The 22,574-nt window shown below is 49.1% G+C and overlaps 1 protein-coding gene across 1 annotated transcript in view; it reads right to left on the bottom strand.

Moving 5' to 3' along the window:
- LOC122378809 overlaps positions 1 to 13,697 on the bottom strand; it is a 33,415-nt gene extending 19,718 nt beyond the window's left edge. Inside the window, exons 1-2 of the mRNA XM_043360318.1 lie at positions 13,506 to 13,697; positions 10,437 to 10,552 (exon numbers count right to left, since the gene is read on the bottom strand). Of these exons, the coding sequence (XP_043216253.1) occupies positions 10,437 to 10,525 (89 nt within the window). The 5' untranslated portion in view covers positions 10,526 to 10,552; positions 13,506 to 13,697. The remainder of the gene's footprint in view (positions 1 to 10,436; positions 10,553 to 13,505) is intronic.
- Positions 13,698 to 22,574: the final 8,877 nt, after the last annotated feature.

The following is a 22,574-nucleotide window of genomic DNA, read 5'->3' on the forward strand; positions in this document are numbered from 1 at the left end:
CGGTACAGGACCTATGGGATTCAGTGCCATCCATTCACATGGATTGCCTATAATTAGCTCCCTATGGCCATCGGCGCTGATCCGCGAGCTCGAAGCTTATCTTCAGCAGGGAGGGGACTAGGGCTGATAATCCCGGGACTTTTTGGCAATCCCGGGATCCCGGGATTTTAGAAATGCAATCCCGGGATATCCCGGGATCCCGGGATTGAGCAGTTTTTATTTTAACCTGTCTACAAAGCAGAATTTTCTTGCAATATCGTATGTATATGGCGCATCCTTACCATCATAAACACAATACCAGGCATACACCTTCACCCCGAACAAATATAAGAGCATGAATGACATTGATCATTGTATTTCTTGTTTATATTTCGAGTCAGGATACAGTAGACGTGCCTACGGATTGTGGTCGTCTGACCAGCAGCATGTCCTGGTCACATTCACTTGTTACGGTAGTAGCACTTGAGGAAGCAAAGTGCATCAACGACTTCGTCGCCGAGACTCGACCGCACTTTTGTGACGATATTCCCGACAGTGGAAAACACTCGTTCCGATTCAACGCTCGTAGGAACTATGCCCTTCAGCCAGTTGTAGGACAGCGCTACCATGCCTGTCCTTCCTGAGATAGGTAAATTTTCCAATTCTTTCCTTATGGCCTTCGTCATCATCAGAGAAGATTGCGAAAAGTTAATCCCAGACGGGCATGAACTGGTGCCTTGCTCTGGAGCTCTAACCTCATCTAGAGCTTGTTGAAGCATCGACTGAAGAGACGGCGCTGATTCAGGATCATCAGCGTCCATCACTTCTGTATCTACACCTACTTCGGTATCATGCATCTGTTCTCCCAATCTTTCCATCATGTGGACTTTCCATCATCAGTCCTGTGCTTCCTTGCGAGAGGCACTAGGAAAAATATCTTTCCAGTCTCTGTCTGCCGACATTTTGTTATGGAGCGATTGTAGGACTTTAGCCGCACGTGACCGTCTCTGTCGGATGCACTGTTTCAACGCATCAGACAGTTTACATGCAATCGCGCAGTCCTCCTTGTCAAGCGCGCTTAACATAAACTTTAGAGCAGCTTCAGCCTCCAATAGTCCACTTTCTCACCTGCATAGCGCTTCTGCTCCGAGTTTCATGATTCTCAGGCAGCGAATGAGCGCAGGTATGGCGGCGTATTCATAATCATCGATCATTTTCATACGTTTGTCTCCTATGTCAATGAGTGCTTTGTGGACAGATGCTTTGAGGTTATCAAATCGTTCTAGCATGTCATACAAACTATTCCATCGGGTTTTACAGTCTAGCACTAGCATCAGTTCCTGCCCACGCTCCTCTCTGACGTATTTCTGAAGGACTTAATTTCGTACGGGCGATTTTCTAAACCAGCGGACAATGTTTCTAATGCTTTTAACGACTGGAGAGAGCGAACTATGTAGTTCGTGGTGACCAGTAGCACCAGTAGTGTTTTCTTCCACGTTGTCGTCCTCATCCTCGTCATCACCGTCGGATTCATCTGACGAGTTCACCTGCAAGGCGACAATATCCTTACCTTATTAATCTATATAAGATGTACATATATTAAGGGGTCATCCTGCTGTGTTGGCTCCTCGGATTATTTGTAGATGAAGATTTACGACTCTTTATGCTTTAACCCGCGCCCTGCTGGGGGGGTGTTTGAACACCCCCCCTTGTGGTTTTTCGCAAATATCTCAAAAACGGCGGCGCGGAGCGCCGCCGTTTTTAGTACACCTTATCATACATCAATTCTACACATATTGTGAAAATTTCAGACCAAGGTCATTCAAGGTCAGGGCACCAGGTCACTTGAAGTGACCTCACCTCATAAAAAGTTTCAATGTCTGTCATAGCTACACCGAGTGACCGATCGCTTTGAAACTTTCAGCGATTGCTAAGAGCAATACCATGAACAAAATGTATATCTCAGAATTTTGATCTCGATGACCTAAGGTCAGGTCAATTTTGCGACCTCCCCATTTATAAGTCAATGGGAGAATTCAGGTATTGAAACGTTGAGTTGAGCATTGTTGATAAGATTATCAGGAGTATGAAAAATAACCTCTTGCTCATATCTGAAGGAATTAAAAAATTAAAGACCAATATATATTCGGGCGTGGCCCTTCCTCAGTGGTACAGTGTTACAATGGAACAAGAGAGACGTATGTGACACACATGAGACTAAATACATTATTTTGAATAAAATCACTCACAGATATTTTGCATGCGCTTCCAAAATAGGTGTCGATCTAGATTTACTTGGCAGGAAAATGAATGGTTGCATGAAACAAATTAATACAGTTCGATATGATAGGGATACGCTTGGTCTAAACCTTGTTATACATATTGCCAACATTTACACACATTACGTCGCAAGCTTCCACAAATCAGCGTCTTGTTCACAGTACATATGAGTATGATACCTATTCAACATACTACCACACCTTAACATTGATCGTATAACATTGCTAAGTAGTACATTGCTAGGTTTAGACCAAGCGTATCCCTATCATATCGAACTGTATTAATTTGTTTCATGCAACCATTCATTTTCCTGCCAAGTAAATCTAGATCGACACCGATTTTGGAAGCGCATGCAAAATATCTGTGAGTGATTTTATTCAAAATAATGTATTTAGTCTCATGTGTGTCACATACGTCTCTCTTGTTCCATTGTAACACTGTACCACTGAGGAAGGGCCACGCCCGAATATATATTGGTCTTTAATTTTTTAATTCCTTCAGATATGAGCAAGAGGTTATTTTTCATACTCCTGATAATCAATGGGAGAAAATTGAAATGCGCCTCTTTTGGACGAAAGATATTATAAACACTCCCAAACACTGAATTACAAGTGGTTTAGACACACTGAACATGAAAATGGTGTCCGTGACCCCTGTTTATGCCCTGAGGTCATCTTAGGTCACGAAAGGTATCTAACAGTTTTTCGCAAATAACTTTTGATAGAGGCATGCTAGAGCGATGAAAACGCCTTAGATGTGTTCAGCTCGACGATACGGATCGACTGATATGCAACATGACCCTTTCCGGTCAGGTCATGACCTTGACCTGAGGTCAAATTTTCAAGTTGACCTTTCAAGGTCAAGTTATAGTCCATTCAATGCGTCTTGACGAGAGAAACACGATGCCGGTAAAAGTAAGCTCGTACAAGGCTTGGGTCAAAAGTTATTGTAGAAAAACTGTTTCCGAAAAAATCGGCTATTTTGCAGTTTTTGCCCCCTGCAGGCAAAACCGTTGACGTTAGGTCAAATCTGAGGGAAATACTCAGAAAGGGCGTTAATAGGGCTATCGAATGCGCTTTTCCGCGGCGCTGTAGCTCTATTGGTTCCCGAGTTATGCGTTGGCTTCTTGGAAATTGTCGACATTCGACCTGGAAATCGGCGAAAGTTTGCCTTCAATGACCTCTGGTGACCTGACCTTTGACCTGACCAAAAAATTGACCGAAGTGATTTCCTCATTAATTTTTACGCTCTTTCGAACGCCGCCTTCCGCGTATCGCTACGTGGCCCAGGAGCCGAGTTAGAAGGGGGGGGGGGTGTTCAAACACCCCCCCAGCAGGGCGTGGAAATCCAGGACCCCCAGCCGGGCGCGGGTTAAGGAGAGTAATTGCGCGATGCGGATGAAACTGAGCTCGATGCTCTTAAGCCTTGTTCTCTGGGTGAAATGTTGTTTGTTCTTTGACTCTTATGAAGTGAAATCGCACAGTAAATGATACGAACTTTGGTGCACAATTTTCTACCATTTCGTCACTGTTATTCTATTTTCACGCTAGGTGCCTATATCAGATGTATGCATAATTGTATACTAAGCTCACCTGGTTAGGTCCACCACCACCACGGTCGTCATCTGCTTGTTCAGAGGTCTGCCCGGCGTCACCCGAGTACAGAGCGTCGACAACGGCGAGGTGAACACCGTGTGCGAAGCAGAGTTGGTGCTCACATGGCAGTGACTTCCCGAATTTCACCATCACCGAAGCTCCGTCGGTTGTGACGCAGGTGACGTGCTTACTGAGTTCAAGGCCAAATTCTGCCAGCTTGCCCTGCAGAAGATCCAGACATTTCTCTGCTGGCATCGATCCGTGACAACGCGCGACACCGAGACCCCACATGTTACCTTCGCAGTGGACAGTCACGCTCATATAGCGACGGTTTTTCAGGGACGTATACTCGTCGATCGTAAGTGAGAACCGTTTGCCATTTGACAATTCTTCGGCCAGCTTCGCCTTCACGTCACACTTCAGGCGAGCACAGTGTTTGAGGACACGCCGGCGGATCGTGTTGTGATGGGTTGGAAGGTTTTTATATCCTTTAGCAGCCAAAAGTCCGCGTAGGTCCGGTGAGGTACAGAAAACTGTAAAAGGTATCCCATCTCTCGCGCACATTTAGCTAGGATAGCATCCAGGTCGTCGTCCGTTTTGGAAACATAGTAGCAATCTAAGGTCTTCATTCCTTTTACATGCGGTGCCGTGGTTTTAGCGCTCTCACCTTGACCTTCGCCGGACACGTTTTGCGGCGTCTCTCTGGATCGGGATGGTCCAGCAACACTCATACCACCATGCTTGCTCCTGAGGTGGACGTGAAGTCCTTTGGTGGAACCTCCAGATATTTTCAGTACCTTTTTACAAAGACGACACTTTGCTGTGTGGCCATCTTGACTTCTTAGATAATGTTCCCACACCGCACTGCCTTTAAATTCAGCAAAATCCGACATTTTGGCAAAGTTAGCTATAGCTTATCACAAAGGCACGTAATTAATAATTATTCACTAACGGTAACCATGCCCAGGGCGCCCGGCCAGCCTCATGGATCGTCCAGCCACGGGGCACTGACAGTAACTGAGCCACCAGACGTGCTCCCACAGTCACACAGAGAAGACGGCCGACCTCCACCCACTCGATGGACTCGAATTCGATAGTCGGCATAGTATGTCATCGTGCAAAATGATCTGTTAAACCGAGTACGCGAGGGACGTCGCGGGGAGCGAGAGATGAGCCGAGAGAGAGCTCGTCTCTCGCCACATTGTGAAGGCTGAGACGGTGTGAAACAATGTAAATTAGGTATATATATGTAACCAATACTTGTGCATAACGACTTTGCACGGCGTAAGTAAGATCTTTGGACATAAAACTGCACTGTAATGCGTTGTTACTCACTTACCTTTTTTACATACCTACTATCAGCTACACTTTATGAACGATGTTTCTGTACGGAAAATATCGGGATCCCGAAATCCCGATGCTTCAAATCCCGGGATTCGGGATTAATACAATCCCGGGATCCCGGGATCCCGATCCCGGGATTATCAGCCCTAGAGGGGACTACACGTGTCGCACATATGTAGGCGAGGAGGGGTTTCCGACTTTTCATATAGTGCCTATAGTTTGTCAATATATAGTTTAACGAGTTGCCCTATGGTGACACCGCATCGTGCACGCATGTTTTTATAAGAGAAGTGCACATTGTACAACAAAACATCAGAATATGAGTCATCCATCGAATCGCGAGAGCACTTGATATAGGAAGTGCCACTGCGGGTGGATGCCAAACGAAATATTGACAAATCCGTCACGAAGCTAGCAGAACTTATAAGATATTCCTAGAGAGCCATTGTGTCGCGCAAAACTACATAGAATTTCGAATGGTACCATGTGCGATCCGTATCCCGAACAGCATCTTATATCATTATAAAGTCAAGTAAGCGACAAATCGTCTCTCATCCTACCTCAAGTGAATATAATTAAATCTCGAGTTTCCAAGGCTCGAGACACACCTGTGTCACAATGTCTGAGGTATCTCATTAACACTCTGCCCGTCCTTAGCTCAGTCAGCCGGGTAATGACAGTCTCCGAGCCAAGGATGGGCCGCGGCCTCAGTTAAAGGACGGCGGAAACGCCAGGAGGCGACAAAAACGATTAGAACTGCGTCTGGGCAGCAATGTTCCCCACCCTTCCGACCTTGGATCCCTCATTAATAGCCATTTAACTCCATCGCTGGTCGCTGTCCACCGCGGCCGCTTTCCCAAATACCGCTTCATACCTCACTAGTCACTAGCGTCATCGCGTGACGGGTAATCAGCGTAATTAGCGTAGCGCGGAACTGCCTCCGGGCACAGACAGCCACAGTCTCTTTGACAACAGATGACGACAGACGGGGACACGGCTGTTTTTTTTTTTAGCTATGCGGTTGAACACGGCTGATGAACACGGCAGTGCAGATGAATTTGTCCGGGTATGGATCCGGGCGCACAAATATTCAACTTAAATTACATCCTTGATCTTTCATAGGTATTCCATTCCCTGGTAATTGGTAATATGCCAATATGGCATAAACTTATAGTTTTGTGACTGAGCCTCATTATTTTCAAACCCTGTTCCCGCAATTTTAGTGGGTCTCATAAAGGCATCATGAGCTTGTAGAAAATAAGTGTTTTGGCGAAAAGCAGACTTGGGATTGGAACGAATCCCATAACGTTGTGTTGTGACGGATGAAATTATGGAGCGGAAGACATCACTTCCTGGTCCGTGCTTAGTGTTCACTGGGAAAAGACGTCGTCATCCAGTGTCCACCATGACCACGCTCCCTGCAGCTCCCTGGTCAGTACCGAGCCGAACAGGTACGGCCGACGCGGCGGGTCAAGGCAGGTCCGTGCCCGTGTCCGCGCCAGGGCCGCCGGGTCCGGACAGGACACCGTGTCCGGTGTCCGCCGTCCGCCCGGTGCACACTGGGCCGATCGCCAGGTCTAGCACGACATGGGTAAAAAATCGAACTTTGTGGATGTGCAATGAAACCTATACCAATTTGTTCAAAAATGATCATACTACATTGCTGTGGTCTTTGTTTTCCAACACAATTGCTATTTCATGGCGAAAACTCAGCTTAAACACGAGCTTCGGAATCGTTTGGACCGAACTCGTCCCCCGCACTCTTCGACAACGTATCTTTGATCCACGAAAACAATCACAATTTGAGGAGGAATTCCACATTTATATACATCAAACGATAGCTCCGGGTTTGCAGAACACACATAACCACATGAAAATGGCGAACTCTTACTTGGTTATGATGTATTGGCACCGCAAAGATTTAAAGACGAAAATATAATTTCACATAATTGATGTCACACACAAATAGACTTTTAAAAAAAGTACCGCAGAGTACCGCTTCGAAAATCTCGCGACATGTCAATGAGTCATTGCACTACAAGATACAACAGTCATTTTTTGCGACTTTTTGCGACTTTGGATGTAGCAGCCAAACATCAACCTGCGCCGGACCGGTGCTCGGCGTCAAACGCGCCGGGCCGGGAGGTGTTGATTGAACACTCCCCCTTCTAACTCGGCTCTTGGGCCACATAGCGACACGTAGTAAGTGGCATTCGAAAGAGCGCCCAAAATTCCAGATGAAGTAATTAGTCATTTCTAGGTCAGGTCAAAGGTCACGTCACCAGAGGTCATCGAAGGTAAAATGTTGCATATATCAACATTTCTCGAAAACCGGCCCTTACCTCAGGGACCAATAGAGCTACATCATCGCGGAAAAGTGCATTCAATTGCTCTTTTAGCGGTCTTTCTGAAATAAGCCCTCAGATTTGGCTTACCCTCGCCCCTAGTGGTGTTTTTCCAGCCGCGAACGTATAGAAGGGGTCTGTGGGACCCCCCCCGCCGTTTCGCCCCTGATCGAGCTAGAGCTTCGCGGAAAAGACGAGCGTGTTGCCCGTGACAAGAGGAAGCTGATGATACTCAATTGTAAGTTCCTAGGTCATCGGTTGACCTTCCAGGTCAGGTCAATGATCCAAAAGTCGGGAAAATCGGGACCTGTTAGAACGTCGTAAAGGGTGGCTGCTATGGTTTTTTTGGGTGCTGATCACGAATATAATGTTATTTACGATCATAGATGATGTCTTCATACATTTAGGCCAGGTCGGGCCAGGTCAGGTCAGGTCAACCAGTAAGGGTTTTGCCGGGTATTTGCAGTAGGTGGCAACCGCCTCTGACAGCTTTGTACCATGTTACGAAGGCACCAAAGCTACATAGTAAATGCTCAAATGGTTGCTAGATTCGAATTCAGCTCCAAAAACTAGCCTAGAAACATGTAAAACTCGAAAAAAGTGAACCAAGGTCATCAAAGGTCCATGACCTTACCTGACCTTCTGGTGACCTTGACACCCGCCCTAATGCATGGGAGCAACATATTATCCCATGTTTGAACGCTTTAAACCAAGAAAAGACTGCAAACCCGCGGCTAATGCGAGCCGACATACGCCGAATCGCGATTCCGGCCAAACATGGTCTCGAAAGAAGGTCACAGGTCAAAGATCATTAAGGTCAGGTTAATGAAATTTTCAGGTTAGCTATAAAAGTAGTTATCGCGAGGGTAGGTACTGAAAGTTTCGTTGCGATCGGTCGCTTTTTACGCGAATTACTCGCGAAAAACCAAGGGTTCCGTTCGAAGATTCAGGCCCTGTCGCGCTAGAATGGCATATCGGCCCACTGTGCGGTGATGGCGGGTATAGGGTGGGCCGTTGAGAAACCGGCGACCGGATGACGCAATGGGCCGACTCAGGAGGCAGGGTCGAACGGTGCCCCGTTGGTCAAGAGATGTCCTCTGTCCTTCACATTGAGGGGTGTGGTGTCAGCGGGGCCAAATTGCCCATCGTCGGCGGACAAAGTCCATTTGCTCCGACTTGTAATCCATAAACCATAGTCCCATAAATGCAGTACCTATGCCTCAGACTGTCTAGTTTTTCGTCCTTCGGCGGATCGGTTCAGGAATCACTCGGCACGTCGTTTACAGCCGTCTTCAAAGCGTGGCCTTGTGTCCGCCGTGACGCCGTCCGCGGTGACATTAGCTGGCCGTGTTTTTCTATGTCTTACAATACGAGTCGTGACCATGTGCGGTTAGGTTACGTGCGAAGAATGTTTTCGACACGACTGGTTTCAGTGGCGCTGGGAGGCATGGTCTGCTTTTATGATTTATGGAGCATCTCTGGGCCTGATATCAGCGTGAGGCAGGACAGGAATGGATTGGACCGGTGCCGATCGGGGACAATACGCAACTCTGACGGACTCCTGTTGGGAATTAGATGAGAATCGGCCGGCGATAGTCGCCTTTGTTCTATTTCTTCAGCCGTGCATCACCGGTCTGTGTTTCTTAACCGGTTTATTAGCTCAATATGGAGTTCTTTAATTCTGTATTCTTCATTAGCCTTTATCCATGCATCCACACTCACTTGGTCATTTGCTTTTTGCTTTTTGGTACTGATAGGTATCCAAGCTTGACGTGTCCACTGTCCAAGTTAGCTGGCTGACCTGTCCAGTCCAATGCCGTATTTAGACACAGACAGGCGACAGCTCTGTTGAGTCCCTGCACTTGGAGAGACAGTTCTGCTTGTTCGCTTTAGGCTCTACTTGGTACACTTAAGGCTCTACTTGGTACTTTACCTCCTCATAGACTGCATAAGCCGTAGCTTATCATTGGCATGAATACCAATGATGAGAATAAATGTAGGTCGAAGCGATCTTCACCTTCCCCGAGGCACTGACTGGGACTCCGTTCAGGTCTTCACTGTCAATGCGGTGATGTCTGATGAATGAACCTCTACCGAGCCTGTCATCACTGAGTGCTGCGGGACCTATTGTACGGCGGAGCCGACATTCCATTTCAGAACTCACACATCTCAGAGCCGAGGTCGTCTGAAGACAGCCATTAGACGTCTGGGATTAGGATGACTTCCTTTCACCGCTTGTCTCTTAAATGACATGGTTTGCGGGTCTTTTGGATACGCCGGATTGTTGAAGCATTCTCCGTTAGGTATGTTATACGCCCCTTTGAAACCACTGAATCTTGCAAAATCAGCTAAATGAGGGAAATGCACAATAAATATCTAGCAAGGTAGACCACACAGAAAAACGTCGATGCCACACTGAAGTAAAACAGGCGCATTCATTCATCAAATGTTGATCACGCCGCAATTTTATTCGTCGTGTAATGCAGTTGCACATTGAAAATGAAGTTCCAACTAGGTGAATCAGGAACTAACAAAACATAGATCATATTGTTCCGAGGAGGCAGCCGTTCGGATAACGCAGGCGGTGAACCAGATCATCGGGGCGCCAGTTCGCCCCGTCTCGCCATTCGCTCCGTCTAGCCAGCCGGAGCCCCGTGCCCAGGGCTGCCATTGCTCGCTGGCCGGAGCTGCAGGGCGCAGACTCGCCCATTTCTCTTCGACAGGCCTGGCTCGCCGGCCGGAGTGCCGTCTCGCCGGTCAGGTCCCAACCTCGCCCACGGCGTCAGTCAGTGACCCCAGTTCCAGTTCCGGCCGGCGGGCGCCGCGCCGGGTAACGGCGGAGGCGGTCCATGCACAGACGCCGTGTACGCCTTCCGGTGGGGCGAGGGCTCACCTGTATAGACCGTAGCAGGCCAAACTCCACACCACCAGCAGCACGAATTGGCGGCGCAGGAGCTTGGCCGACGGCAGGCAGAGGGCCATCGCTGCGGCAGGCAGAGAGACGCGGACCTGACACAGAGATATTGGTCACCAGACAGACAAACACATAGATAGACAGGCAGACAGACTGTCAGACAGACAGACAGACAGACAGACAGACAGACAGACAGACAGACAGACAGACAGACAGACAGACTGATTGTCAAACAGTCAGACAGACAGACTGATTGTCAGACAGTCAGACAGACGTGGGTTTAATCTAGGCGTGGGAGGATCATGGAAGACTGGACACGAACCAGCATTTGCAAACGCTGATTTGGGTGATCAGGAAATAGCTTGCTTGGTGAGAAACAGATCTGTGAAACCTGATTGTATTAGCTGGAACACATGACAGTGAAAATCTTAAGAGGTTCCTAAGTTTCCGCATTCGTCGAGGTACTCCAAGAATTGTCATGCACTACCGGAACTGGCTTGTGCTAGGTTGTTGCTCTGATGTGCAATCAATCGAGCAACCCTTCATCGAGATTTAGTTGATCTTTCATGTATTAGCAATGTGGACATTGTATGCAATGTTATCAATGTTGTCCATGCTGATGGCATGGACTTAATCACGACTTTGCAAGTCGTGATTATCTTAACCAATTGTAGCTCTTGCGTCTCAACCAGCCAATCATCCGTGCCCCTCTGATAACCACCCGTGCCCCTCTGATCAGCTGATCAACTCTCTGATCAGCTGAGCTCCCCGTGCCCCTCTGATCAGCTGATCGTCTCACGCGGCTCAGCTTGCGGTCACGCCTGTGTTAGCGGGTACCGGCGGTGTCGCGGTCGGTCGGCCGGTCGGTCGGCCGTGTATCACTCGGGTGGCGTGTGTCTGCCCCGAGCTGCACACTGCACACCCAGCCGTCCTGAACACGGTGCCGGTACTCCGGTATCTCGTGCACGCCATTTCGAGTGACTGGCGCGGGCCCAATAACGGCTCCCGTGCATAGCAAACGGCTCGCTCGCTCTCTCCCGTACGTACGGCAGTGCACGAGCTCAGCGACTGTGTCACTAGTAAAGCAGAACCAGAAACCGCCACCGTTAGGCTACCCGCGCGAAATTGGTGCCATTTGACAATCTGAGCTGAGAGGGTTTCGCATTAATCATGGTAAACTTTCCGGTAAAGTGCACTAAAAACGATCTGTAACCTAATAATATTCATGATCTATCGGCGTTCTTATGATCTATCGGCGTCGGCAGATTACGTTGTTATTGAACTACTATACCTACATCATATTTTTTGTGATTTTTTCTTTTCTTCACGTTTTTCTTCGAGTTGCGAGCTTCAGATATCGTCAGCTTTCACGATATATTTGGACAATTTACCAATGCAAAAAATGAACAATATGCAAGTTAGGACTAGAAAGTCCCAAATCCAATGCAAGGAGGAACGATGATAAAAGCGTCCCTTCCTATGCAAACTAAGAGTAGCTTATCCGGCCATCTGTCACAAGTCCAGTATTAATTGCCTTTAACTAGCCAACCAATTCATCGCATTCTTGAAACTCTTTTATCATTTATGTGATTAAAGATACGCAATCATCGTTAAAGTGCCCTAAAATCCAATGTCACAAGAGCGCGTTACCAGGCCGAACAAATGCAGGGTAATTAAAATACTACATATATTCATCAATAGAGAACTCAGTGTCCTTTTTCTAGCAACCTCCATTTATATCTTCTTATTTATTTGTGCAGCAAATTGCGGGCCATTATCAATACTGGAAATCTGATGAATAACTGATGTGACTCTAATTTCAAGAACTTCGGCGTATTAGCATATAAACGAAATAGGGATACAGCACTCATACCGGGGCACGGATGTGGTGTACTTGTGATACCGGAACAAGGCACACGCTGCCAGCTAAGGCGGGCGGGAGGAACGGTGGCGGGCGGGAAGAACGGTTTACGGGATACGGGATCGACAACAAACGCGGCACAAGCACGAAAAACACCTCACGACCATTCCAAACAAACCAGTCATCCACTTTTGGGAAATGTGGGGAGAAATGGTCTTTGTGCTGGGATTATTGGTATGTTTTGTGACTCTGCACTTACATATGGAATTTGGGAATAGCTCCTGCCTTGAAAAATAATTGAATTAGGCACATAACAGCGAAACTCAGGAGCTCTATCGACTCAATTCGCTTATATCAAGTGCTGTTTTCCTAGACGTTTTGTTAACGTCTTTGATGAAAGGTAATCTCTTCATTTATCACCGGATCAAGTATTGGAAATATTTATTGCTCAAGCTGCAAAAGTACCTGGAGGATAACATATGATGCTGCATTTCTCCCTAATAGTTGTAAGGGCAATTGGATTCTGCTGCAGTGCTTACCACTCTGATTGGGTTCGACTTGAGCAAAGGCGTGACCTTAATTCGGGACATTCAACGACTCTAGCAAATACTCTCGTTAAACGACAGAAAATGTCCTTTCACTTTACGTTAAAACACAAAGCTAAAAACAGTTAAAATAAAAAAAATGTCCAATGATGCAATGATGCAGTATTTGCTCGATTTACCGGTAAGTTAAAAATCGACTCGAGTGAGGACATTATTCTTAAATGTCATTCATGGCTGCGTTGGTTATGTATCTTTCGCAAGACATGCTGACGTCCTTAAAATACATATTTTGGTTTTTTGTTTTTATTTTTATTTGCTAATTATTGACTGAAATGATCAAACCCAAGGTCTACCCTACCTATATTTCGGTTCTTATGGATAACTTTAAAAAAAATACGATGTTAACAATTTTATGTAAGCAAAACTATATAGCTCTTTGCCCGTGCTCAATTTCCTTACACTGATTTAAGTACTCCCTAGTTAACGTATAGGAATAGGTTAGCCATGCAATTGGTTGAAAACATGAATGTGCGTGCCTTTACTACACAAAACAGCACTGTCAATAGGTACAAATGAAGCGCAAATTAGAATAAATCCGCAGGAAAATAAAGTTTAGTAGACCCAAACCTCCGGCATTCTTACCTGTTGCGGAGACTACAATCCAAGCACAAGCCGCTAACTTGTCGCGGCGGGAAGGTCTGTGGTGTGCAGACGCCTTCCCCACAGTGTCACCGTGCAACCCGTGCAATCTCCACACGAGCTGTCACGTGCGGACCGGGCCAGGCTCGCCTGCTGCCTACCTCGCTCTCGAGTCGAGCCCGCTCGACTGACTGCCTGCCTCCGCGGCCGGTCCGCGCACTGTCTGCCGACGTACGCTCCTGTGACGTCACTGACTGACCGGGACACGGCGTCACGGTCAAGGTCGTCTTATGGGGCGGTGAGAGTGGTCCAGACCGACTGTACTAGTCGTGAAGGGCAGGGGCAGACGAACGAGACGGACCGACGAGGTGACATTGACGGTATGGGCACGAGGGAGGACGGATGACAGGTAAATACATACGAGACAGGACTGGGACGGGACGCGGAATGACGGCATGAGACCGGAGGGACGGAACAGGACGAGACAGGAGGGACGGGACAGGACGGGACGGGAGGGTAGGACAGGACGGACGGGAGCGGAACGGAAGGGACGGGACAGGACGGGACGGGAGGGACGGGAGGGTGGAACAGGACGGGACGGGAGGGTGGAACAGGACGGGACGGGAGGGTGGAACAGGAGGGACGGGACAGGACGGGACGGGAGGGTGGAACAGGACCGGACGGGATGGTGGAACAGGACGGGACGGGAGGGGTGGAACAGGACCGGATGGGAGGGACGGGACAGGACGGGACGGGACGAACAGGATGGACGACTAGACGGAGAGACGTGTCGCGGATGGGCGGATAGGCACACAGACGGGTGGTATACAGTCACATGTAGACGGGACGAGGTAGGAGAAAGGGACGATAATGGAGGAGAGGACGATACGGGAGGACGGGACGAAACGGGAGGAAGGGACGGTACGGGAGGAAGGGACGGTATACTGGAGGAAGGGACGAGACGGGAGGCAGGGATGGGAAAATAACTAGCCGAATGAAGCGGGCTAGGAAGGACAGATGGGACAATTAAGATGGAATCGACCTGCGACCGTAGAGCCATGGTGGCTAGACAATGAACATACCAATAACTACCGAGAAAATAGCCAGGCAGGGCTCTCTCACGAGAAGTATGTCGATTGGCATTGAGATAACATATGACCAGTAAAACGCCTTTTGGGCGAAGAACGAGCGAGCGAGATAGTGAGCCCTGCACGTGCGGAAGGGCGAGAGGGTACTTCCAACGGGCTTGTGCAAAGCACCCTTCTAACCGGTCGCTAGCGGTGTGCCAAATTTGAACGCAATCAGCCCAGCCACTCCTGAGATCTGGGAGCGGCATTCTGCACGTGCGCACGTGCAAACGGGGTCCAAAATGACTTTTGCACGGCACCCTACTAACCGGTCCCCAACCGTGTACCAAATTTGAGCGCAATCGGCCTAGCCATTCTCGAGATCTGGAAACGCCCCCTGCACGTGCGCACGTGCAGTAGCACCCTAACCGCAACACATGGGAATGCATTGCCTGGTGAGTGCCTACCTGTATGCCAAGTTTCAGCGAAATCGCCCCAGTAATTACCGAGTTACTGAAATGGGAACAAATTTGGCACCTCTTCTTTTTGTATTTTGCACGTGCAGTGGGGGTCACTCACATAGATCAATAGTATCCGACCTTTGGTAGAAGGGATGCAGCTACACTATAAAAATGACCGCAAGACAATCGCTTAAGCCGCTGCTGAGATATGGGCCTCTCAAATTCATTACTTTTGCTAATCTGCTGGAACACCCTTGACTTTTCACGTGGCACGTGCCACGACGGTCACTGAGATGTATCAAAAGTAGTCAATTACGGGGTAGAAGGGATGCGGCTACCCAGCAAAAAAGACTGCAGGCCAATCGGTCCAGCGGTTGCTGAGATATAAGCCTCTCAAAAGCGTTACAGGTCGGGCCGGGCCGGGCCGGGCCGGGCCGCTCATACTGAGATTTTTCCGTTATATTGACCAGTATAACGCCTTTTGGGGCGACTAACGGAGCGAGCGAGAGGGTGGGCCTTGCACGTGCAAAATTGCGAGGGGGTACCTCCAACTGACTTATGCACGGCACCCTACTAACCGGTCTCTAGCGACGTGCCAAATTTGGGCACAATCGGCCCAGCCGTTCTCGAGATCTGGAATCGGCACCCTGCACGTGCGCACGTGCAAAATGGGTCCCAACTGACTTGTGCACGGCACCCTACTAAACGGTCCCTAACTGTGTACCAAATTTGAGCGCAATCGGTCGAGCCGTTCTCGAGATCTGGAAACGACCCCTGCACGTGCGCACGCGCAGCAGCACCCCAACTCTGGCACATGGATATGCAGTGCCTAGTGGGTGCCTACCTACATGCCAACTTTCAGCGCAATCGGCCAAGTAGTTACCGAGATATTGCAACAATTACAAAACGGACACACCTTCGTTTTGCACGTGGCACGTGCATAAGGGGTCACCCACATGCATCAGGAATAGTCTAATACTTGGTAGAAGAAATGAAGCTACCCTACAAAAATTACCGCGTGTAAATCGGTCAAGTGGTTGCTGAGATATAGGGTAAGGGCGGGTAAGAGTACGCGGGCGATAAGAGTACGCATCAGCTGTTTCGGTTGCTTAGCAACGCGGGTTTGTCGAGTTCATGAAGTGACATGAAGCCGCCAGTGCGTGCTTGTCACCAACGGAACGTGGGCGTTGAGCGGCGACGCTGTTGAGTTTAAGGCGATGAATATTATTTTCGAGCGTTATGATATTATTACGGTATGGTACAATAATTTTGATACTTGGCAGTTGAGATAAGGTACGTTTCCGTGATTGTTGTGGGAAACTTGTGAGGTTATCTGGGGAAATACTGTGCAGTGCAATATTCTGTTTGCGAAGTTTTGCACAACGTTTCGGGGTTGTTTTGTGCGCGAATTGCATGTACGGTAAGAGGACGCACTGTTCAGGAGGGTAAGAGTACGCAGAATTATACATTAAATCGTATATACAGAAATATAAAATTATTAATCTATCGCTCAATGACGTTTGTTTTGTAGGTATATCATCAATGGAGCATTGTGATGCAGATGCGTACCCGAAATTCTTCCAAATACCTACGAGTTATTCTCCCTTTTGATTGTGCATTTTTTTAAGAAACACACGACATGATTATTTCCTGATTTATAGACTTGAAAGATTTATTTTATGTTTTTCTTTTTGGATACTAGAATTAACTTAAATGCCTTCTGAGTTTGAAGTTAAGCATTTGGACAGAACAAGCTGCATAGGTGTGTGTTCATATGGTTGCGTACTCCACCCGCCTGGCGTGCGTACTCTTACACACCCCGTATGGTAAGAGTACGCAACTGTAGCGGTTCAGAAAATGTCAGTTTTAGACCACTTCCGTTTACGCTGAAGGATCGTTGCCCCATGGGTTGATGACTAATTCAATTAACTTTAATATTCCCTCTTTGCGATTTCTTTCTTTCAAATATTAAACAAATGAGAGCAAGAAATCCACTAAGTGCGTACTCTTATACGACTTCACCCTAAGCCTCGCAAAAGCGTGACCACGGCCGGCCGGCCGGCCGGCCGGCCGCTTATACTCAGAAATTTCCGTTAACCTAAGGAAAGACTACGCTCGCTTCGCTCGCTCCGTAAAAAGACTTCGCTTCGCTCGCTGCGCTCGCTCGCTCGTAATCAATAATGGATGAAACAGTTTCCAAATTTGACAGCGGGCTGTGGAATGAAAAATGCTGCTATATCTTTAACTTTTATCTGTATCTATCTCTTGACCTGAGCTCAGACCCGCCCGATCGCTAGCTGAAAGGTTCCTGACAATTGGGCGTACATACGGGAAGGTATCTGAAATGAATGGCTTCTGTCGCCCGCACGTGATGTCCCAATTGACAAGAGAAATGCAATGCGCACCACGATATTATGTCATCATTTTATACGGCAGAGCTCGTTCTGAACAAGTTTATTACGCATCAAGTGTGCAACGCTCAGTCATTTTGATGAGCCACAAGACAATACAAAGAGGACGCAAGAACAGTGAAACACGCAGCTGTGAGCAATTAACGTGAGTCCCGACCCGACAACCAACGCCCGCCAGTGAGTGTCTTTGCACCCATCGACATTCATTGGCCATTAAAATGCTGCAAGTCCAACTCCCCTTTACCTACCCATCAATGTCATTTCCACACTTATTCATGCATTACTTACCCACACAGTAAAACATCACCATTACGAGCCCATTGAAACACCTGTCCGCTGATATTTACTTGCGCCATTACGAGCTGCATTGTCCAATACCTTCTCGGGTCAAACCATTGTCGTCCCGTGGCACGCAACTGGCGGGCTCCCCTACCGCCGCTGGCGGGGCTCGCTCGCTCTACATGGGAACATCGTCCGTGTGCCGAAACTGGGCGAGAACAGACCCTGGGAGCGAGAACGGCACGCGTGACCAGCGTTCCCGGCCGGGGGCGGAGCCGTGGCGGCGGGTTCGGTGGCGCTGTGTCGGTACAGCCGTCTCCGGCCGTCTGTGGTGGCCGCGGTGCCGACAGACGTCCGACGCAGCTCCGTCCAGGTGACCTATAGCTCCGGGCCAGGGAAGTCGGGCGGCGGCGGTCAGTCCCAGTCCGGCGCTGACGCTCCGCTCCCATCCTCGCGGCTGGAGGGCAGCGGGGGCGGCGGCGGTCAGCGGAGAGGGGGGGGGGGGGGGCGGGGGCGGTCAGCGGGGGGGGGACACCCTTTGTCGCAAGAACACCACCCATAGAGACAGCAGCCAGCCCCAGTTCGAACCCCCCATGCAGCGAGTAGTTGCGAAATGCGGCGTGAATCTTGCGGCGCGGCGAGTTGTGATGTTCAGATCCAGTTCAGGGCCGGGACGGCTGGTCGGACCGTCCCAGGGGCGTGGTGAGATGATGGGCGCAAACGGCCCTCTGCACGGCTACCGATCAGCAGGCAGATACACCCGATCACAGCAGATCGGCCCGACCTCTGCACGGCCGGCGGCGGCTACCGACCAGCAGGAAGATACGCACGAGCACAGCAAATCAGTCCGGCTGCGGACGGTAACGGGCTGTGTAAATATCAGACGGTCGGTGTGGCGTAATCTCCGTGCCGATTGTTAACTGATGGAGTACGTAGACGGATAAGACGATTAGCACCTCATGACTTGCCGCTGGCTACTGATTAGTGATCGGCGAATGCAGACTGTAAGGTCGAGTGATTCAAGCCAGCTGTTAAACGTCTGAAGAAGTTTAACGAATTTCACCGTTAGGTGTTATAAGACAAGTGCTGAATTATTTCTGTGATTGATTGATCTATGAATTTAGTCCAGTTCGCTGCTAAGCAGGCTCGTTGCGCATCATCAGAGACCATCCACCCGATCACTTTGCCCACGCGCTTTTTCAGCGGCGTTAGCTTATAGGTCGCAAAAATTGACGGCACGGTCCCATTGGACTCTTCATCACTAAAGCCGCCCGGGCCTCAAATCACTTTTAGTTTCAACCGTATAGAACCACTTAGAATCTAGGTTTGCTTTCAATAACAGACAATGCGGCATGCATTGGCTGGTTATGGTTTAGAAGAGTCAGAGATTTTGGTTTTCTCACATTGTTTTTGTATTGCCATTGTCTGTGGTTATGGTTTCCTACATCCATCATTGACAAGTTTGCAGGAATTTGTGTGTCTAACTGAAGGGTGATTCATGCTTATTTTATGGTCTGCGATGATTGAGATTTTAGTCAGCTAGTTGACCAGCCAGTACAAACACAGTAACAAACAAAAGTAAAGTTGACTAACTCACCTTTAACTCCAACCAAAACGTCGAAGTGCCATTATTCACATCCTTTTAATTCCATATCTGGGTCTAGGTGCGGTAGGTAGAGGTAGAATAAAGGATATTATGTACATTACCATCTTCCTTGAGCATCTCAGCAAAGGGCATTCAGCTAAAACATTGTTTATGTTCTCATTAATTAAGAAAGGAAAACGGCGGAGTGTATAACGTTTTTTTTTCTTCTGGGACAAGTATAGGTAACTGGGCAGAGTGGCCGCCCACGACATAACCGTGTGGAAACTGTCACAGCACCGAGTGCGAAACTCCTCAACAGACACGTGTGAATCATTACACGCGGAAAGTGCCGGTGGGGTAATAACTGTTGCAGTCGCGCTTGCACGCCGGGCATTGCGTGCGAATATTGCTTGTGTTTACATGTGAAGTAAATGTCTGATGCCCGCGCGAAGTCGCTGCATCACGGTCACACGGGTCGTCAGCGCCCGGGATTTCAGCTCCTCGGCTTGTCAGTCATCCTGCGCAAAACGGCTATGATATGCCAGAGATTGACGGACGCCCATAGCACCCTTCTAGTGGCAAGGGAGCGTAATGTCCCCTAAATGCCCATTTTGGTCAGCATTCCAATCAACTGAGAGATTGTGAGGGATTGGACATCCATTCGACAATTGCTTTTCCAAACCATGTAATGTAAGAAACACAGGTGATTCATGTGCGCGCCTGAGGATCCTACTTTGAGCCGTTTCTTATATTTAGGCCGGAGCATGGTGTCAGACAGTGGTGGCCTGCGAACTGTTCCTATTTGACCGATTCCCAGGGAGCGCTGCTGTGCGGCTCTATATTTTATGACCGCTACCGCTCCCACGGCAGCCGTACTACCTCAATCCACTCCTCAGGGTGAGGGCACACGACAGGCAGGCGAGCAGAGGGCGCCACGGCTGGGGGCGCCCTCTAAGCACCTCGTGCTGACACAATGCGCCACGGGGTGGACCAGAGGGCGCCACGAGGAACGCTCTCTCAACGTATCGGCTATCGCAGCCCCTACAGGGTGGACCAGAGGGCGCCACAGCTGGGGGCGCCCTCTGAGCACCTCGTGCTCTCACATCCTACTACATACAGGGTGGACTAGAGGGCGCCACAGTCAGGGCACTCACTGTCACTAGCTGAGCCACACTGCAAAGCCGGCAGGCAGAGCTCCACAGGTTGACACATCCTCTCAGACAGTCACGGAGCCCACACAGGACGCAGGTCAGAGGGCGCCACAGTCAGGGGCGATCTCCCAGCACCTGATCCTGCAGCAAGCACGCGCGGAGGGGCTCCATCCACGGCGCCCAGGGAGCGCCACAGGAGCTGCCAGCAGACCGGGCGCCACCTGCACCATCACACCGCTCAGACGGCTGCGGCTGCGCTCAGCAACAGTTCAGCTGTGGCAGACCTCGGCGACATCTTCTGAGGGGAGCTGCTGATTTCAAACCCAATTACCTGAGAAAATGACGTTGCCGGTGCCAGTGCTGGCACACATGGAGGCAGGTAAAGGTAGGCGCCAGGCGAGGCGCAGAGCCGACTGGGTGCAGACTGCATTCGACACCTTGGCTTCAACTATTATACACCAAAGCGCAGCTCCCCACCAGGGCCTTTGACTGACGTTCTACAAGTGCGTCAGAGGACGCCACTGAGGCTTCGCTCGTACCTTATGTTGTGCAGACTGCAGACTTCATTCGCAAGATGGCTTACTCGAGGGCAGCGCTTTTCGAGGAGCGCTGTGGCCCGAAGGTTTGAACTTTGAATTGTGAAAAACGCCCGCCCACCGCAAAACGCAAACACCGCAAAACGCGCAAAACGCACGCCCGAAACGCCAACGCAAAGGTCGCAAAAAATAAACAAACGCCCGCCCGCCGCAAACCGCAAATAAAAAAAAACGCAAAAACACCGCAAAACAATAAAACCGCCCGCATCGCCCGCCCGCTAACGCTAACCGAAAACGCCTAAAAATCGCCCGCCCGCCGCAAAAAAAAAAAAAAAACACCGCAAAAAACGAAAAAGCGGCCGCCAACCGCAAACAAATTTAACACCGCAAACGACGCAAAAAAAGAAAACCGCCCGCATCGAACGCCCGTTCGCAAGATGGCTTACGATAGACGTTTGCCTGTGCCATCAAATTGCCGTTATCATAACGTACCAATTACCGACCATACCTACAATCTGCAAAACTGTAAAAAGAAAAAAAAGATATTTAGGTCTAACAGTGCCAAAAATAAATGTAGAAAGAAGTGACGTTGCACGAGTACGCCCACGGTCTAAGCCATCTTTTTATGGGTGGACGGACACTATGTCGTACGACTCAACGAATTCGATTTAGACGAAGGTCTGCGACCGAAATATCATCAATTCACCAATAAATAATCATTTTCATTCATTTCGTCATTTTCCGAGGAGAAGGTCATATATTCTAATGATATTTCCTACTTTTATCATGCTCCTCGCGGCAGCTCGATTTTATTAGGGAAGAGTGGGGTAAGATGCCCAGGGTGGGAAAGACGCCCCACCCCCTCTAGCGGCGAAACAAAGAATCGGACCTGGAAATTAATGTTCTTAGCATAAAGCGGAAACCTGACTTGTTAACTGCACAAAAAATTGCGACGCTCATTTGGGCAACGGCTGGCTGATGACTGCATGTTTTTTATTTGCTGCTTTCAAAAAATATTTTGGTGTCAAAACATTGTAAATATCAAAGAAGGTAAATAATTTTTGCGTCCCTTGCTATAGTCGTGATACATTACCATGCGTGTACTGTGTCCCAAACAGTTTGTTTCAGGGTGTAGTTTTATGGCTAACAAATTGTACTGATTTAATGTTACTTCGGTACCTTGGGGTAAGATGCCCCCAGGCCCCCTGTCCTGATGGGGAAAGAAGCCCCCTAAATCCGTAGGCTGTCCTTCAAACAGCCCGTCAAATCATTTATTACATACTTGTGATGTAGACAAAAGCCGATCTGGGACTACTGAGAGTCCAGTACGGTCGGGTGCTCCCCATGCCGGTCTCTCGGCCCACATAGCGACTTTTTGGGCGGCATCTGACTCTGAGAGCCCTCACGACGGCCTCTGTGGGCCCCATTATTGGCTCCAGGGCCCCTCACGACATCCTTTGAGGGCTCCCACGTTGGCCCCACGGGCCGCGCTGGCATCGGAGGTCCCCACGATGGGCTCGAGGGCCCTCAAGCATCATGAAGACCTATAAGAGCCCCACAGTGGTCTCCGAACGCCACCACG

Source organism: Amphibalanus amphitrite, unplaced genomic scaffold, assembly GCF_019059575.1.
Source record: "Amphibalanus amphitrite isolate SeventyFive unplaced genomic scaffold, NRLGWU_Aamphi_draft 000065F_arrow, whole genome shotgun sequence".
NCBI lineage: Eukaryota > Metazoa > Arthropoda > Thecostraca > Balanomorpha > Balanidae > Amphibalanus > Amphibalanus amphitrite.